This window comes from Plectropomus leopardus, unplaced genomic scaffold, assembly GCF_008729295.1.
Source record: "Plectropomus leopardus isolate mb unplaced genomic scaffold, YSFRI_Pleo_2.0 unplaced_scaffold359, whole genome shotgun sequence".
NCBI lineage: Eukaryota > Metazoa > Chordata > Actinopteri > Perciformes > Serranidae > Plectropomus > Plectropomus leopardus.
The window spans coordinates 1-2,970 of record NW_024639243.1 but is presented as its reverse complement, the minus strand read 5'-3'; the positions used below and the strand labels follow the sequence as shown (position 1 = coordinate 2,970).

Sequence of the window (2,970 nt, the reverse complement as noted above, 5' to 3'; positions counted from 1 at the left end):
ATCCAGTGTTCAGTTTTATGCTACTTTATATTTCTACTCTACTACATCTTGGAGGTAGACATTGTTTAAACTTTAGTTTTGTTATCAGACTTCACAAAAAGTAGAAAAATTAACATTTTTCTTGTTTTAAATCAACATTTTTAACAATAAACTGCTGTGGGTTTTTTGTTTATTTGCTTTTTAGCGTCTAAGAACGTCTCTGACTGGTGGCTGTCTCACTGGATCTCAGAGCTGAAAAACAACGGATCCAACAGAACAAACGGTTCCTCCTCAGGTGCCTTCAGCTCACCTCACCTGCTCCTCTTCTCACCTGCAGGGTTAATGTGAGTTGGCCAATCAATACATTTTTTTAATTTCTAAACAAATATGTTTATTATTATTTTAAGACAATTACAGATTTAAACATACAATCAATCAATAATACAATAATAGCATATACACAACTGTTAGATATCTCTTTCTTTATATATGTATATGTATATATATTTCACACATTTTGGCACTGGAGCGGGCTGTCGGACATGTCTGCGCACTGGAGTGGGCTGTTGGACATGCCGTGTGCTGGAGCAGGCTGTTGCACATTTACGTGCTAGAGCAGGCTGTTGGACATGTCCACGCTGGAGCGGGCTGTCGGACATGTCCACGCTGGAGCGGGCTGTCGGACATGTCCACGCTGGAGCGGGCTGTCGGACATGTCCACGCTGGAGCGGGCTGACGGACATGTCCACGCTAGAGCGGGTTGTCGGACATGTCCACACTGGAGCTGGCTGTTGGACATGTCCACGCTGGAGCGGGTTGTCGCACATTTAGGCTCTGGAGCGGGCTGTGGGACGTGTCCGCGCTAGTGCAGGCTTAGTTACTTAGTTAGTGTGACATTAACATCAGAATAGCATTAAAATTTGTTCGTTTATGCACAAGAACCAGAACACTGTGTTTTATTTTTGTAGCAATTTGCATCACCTGTCCACAGAAGACTTTTAAAAATGCAAAATGCATCCATAAGTACACACACACACACACACACACACACACACACACACGCACACGCACACGCACACACAAACAGAAATACATCCACACAAAATGCAAAATACTGTGGTGTCTTCTTTGTTATTTAGTGTCAGAATAATGTTGTTTCTCTGCTCTTTGAAAGTCTGTCTGTCACTGTTTCAGTGAAATCTTAATTCACGTCTGCCCTCCAGGTCTCCTCTGTCCTCAGTGCAAACATTCACTTCAGGGAACCTGAGCTCTGATGTCCAGTTTTACCTGACGGTGTACGGCTCCTTAGCTGTGGCCAACACCGTCTTCACCGCCCTCCGATCCTTCCTCTTTGCCTACGGAGCCATCTGCGCCGCCACCACCATCCACAACAGACTCCTGGACCGGGTCCTTAAGGTGCGTCATATGACCGTCGGTGCTCCTCAGGGCCGAGCCGAGCAGACTGAGCGTTTGTTTTTTTTGGCAGCTCCAGGCTGCAGACTGAAAGGATATCGGTATAAAACTTGTTTGACATTATCGTTTGACATTTGCCTTTTTTTGACAAGAATTAAAATCAAATCCTGTTACTTTGTTCGATCTGAAGCCTTCTGCAGGAAAACAGTTATCCAAGTTCAGCATTAATGCTGGAAACATGGAAAAACAACCAGGCTGGCTCTGTCCAAAGATAAAATACACATCTGAAGATCAACTGTTAATTATATCTCATTTTGTAAAATCTGTACAAATTATGCATTGAGAAAGTTGTGGATTTGTGGAGAGTTAGTACTGATTTACGACTTGATTAACCCTTTGAAATCTCAGCAAATTAGCTTGATTTATGTCAGAAACATGAAAGGAAGACAGTGAGTAACTTGAGAAGATATCACCCAAAAAATTGGCAAAAGAATACTGAAAATTTACAAGAAAATCACCTGAAAATCAGTAAAAATAAAACCAAACAAGAAAATGAAAATAAGTGTTTAAAATTATATTATATATTCTGTACATAATATATTCTGTGTACTCTGTTACACATTTCATTTTTTAAATACTTAATTCTAGTAATCAAACATATAGTTTCTGGACATTTTTTTTCTTTTTGATAATTTTCTCATATTTGTTTCTTTCTTTAGTTTTCTACACTTTTTCCACATCATTTTCTTTTTTTTAAAAAAAACCTTTTTTTTTGGAATTTATCATAATTAGTGCTTTTTTTGGGGTCATATGTTGTTAAGTTGCCTTTGCAATAAAACGATAATAATACGAGTTATGATATTTACACACCAGTAGTCAAGTGGTCTATTATTAAAATAAAAATATTGATAAGAGCCGCTTTAAGATGGATTTTAAGAAATATTTTATTTAATCTGAACCACTTGGGTTAATTAAAGGTTAAATAATTCTAACTTCCTGTTTACATCCTCTCCTCAGGCCACTGTGACCTTCTTCGACACGACCCCGATGGGTCGCATCCTCAACCGTTTCTCCTCGGACCTTTACACCGTGGACGACAGCCTGCCGTTCATCCTGAATATCCTGCTGGCCAACGTGTTCGGCCTGCTGGGCATGCTGGTGGTGATCAGCTGCGGCCTCCCCTGGGTCCTGGTGCTGCTGCTGCCGCTGGCGCTGGTCTACCACCGCACGCAGCAGTTCTACCGACACACGTCTCGAGAGCTGAAGCGCCTGTGCAGCATCACGCTGTCGCCCGTCTACTCGCACTTCTCTGAGACGCTGACGGGGCTCGGGACCATCCGGGCCAGCGGCGCCTCTGCCAGGTGAGACGCAGCAACAGACCTTTTTAGAGTCTCGTAGGTACTGAGATCGATATATATATTTTTTAACAATATTTTTGTAGAAATTTCAAGTGTACATCAATATACTATGTAGGAAAATGTTTTTCTTTTTTATTTATTTTTACATTTTTTTAGTCTTTTGTTTGTTTGTTTTCATCTGTTTGTATTTTTCTTCTAAGGATTTCTTACGTGTATAATG

The 2,970-nt window shown here is 40.9% G+C and overlaps 1 protein-coding gene across 1 annotated transcript; it reads left to right on the top strand.

Annotated features, from left to right (window-relative positions):
* Positions 1-184: 184 nt before the first annotated feature.
* LOC121938846 (ATP-binding cassette sub-family C member 10-like) lies at positions 185-2,753 on the top strand (the record flags this gene model as incomplete). Its single annotated transcript, XM_042481997.1, has 3 exons — positions 185-323; positions 1,203-1,395; positions 2,410-2,753. Coding segments are annotated over 3 exons (676 nt in total), but the record flags the coding sequence as incomplete, so codon positions are not given.
* Positions 2,754-2,970: the final 217 nt, after the last annotated feature.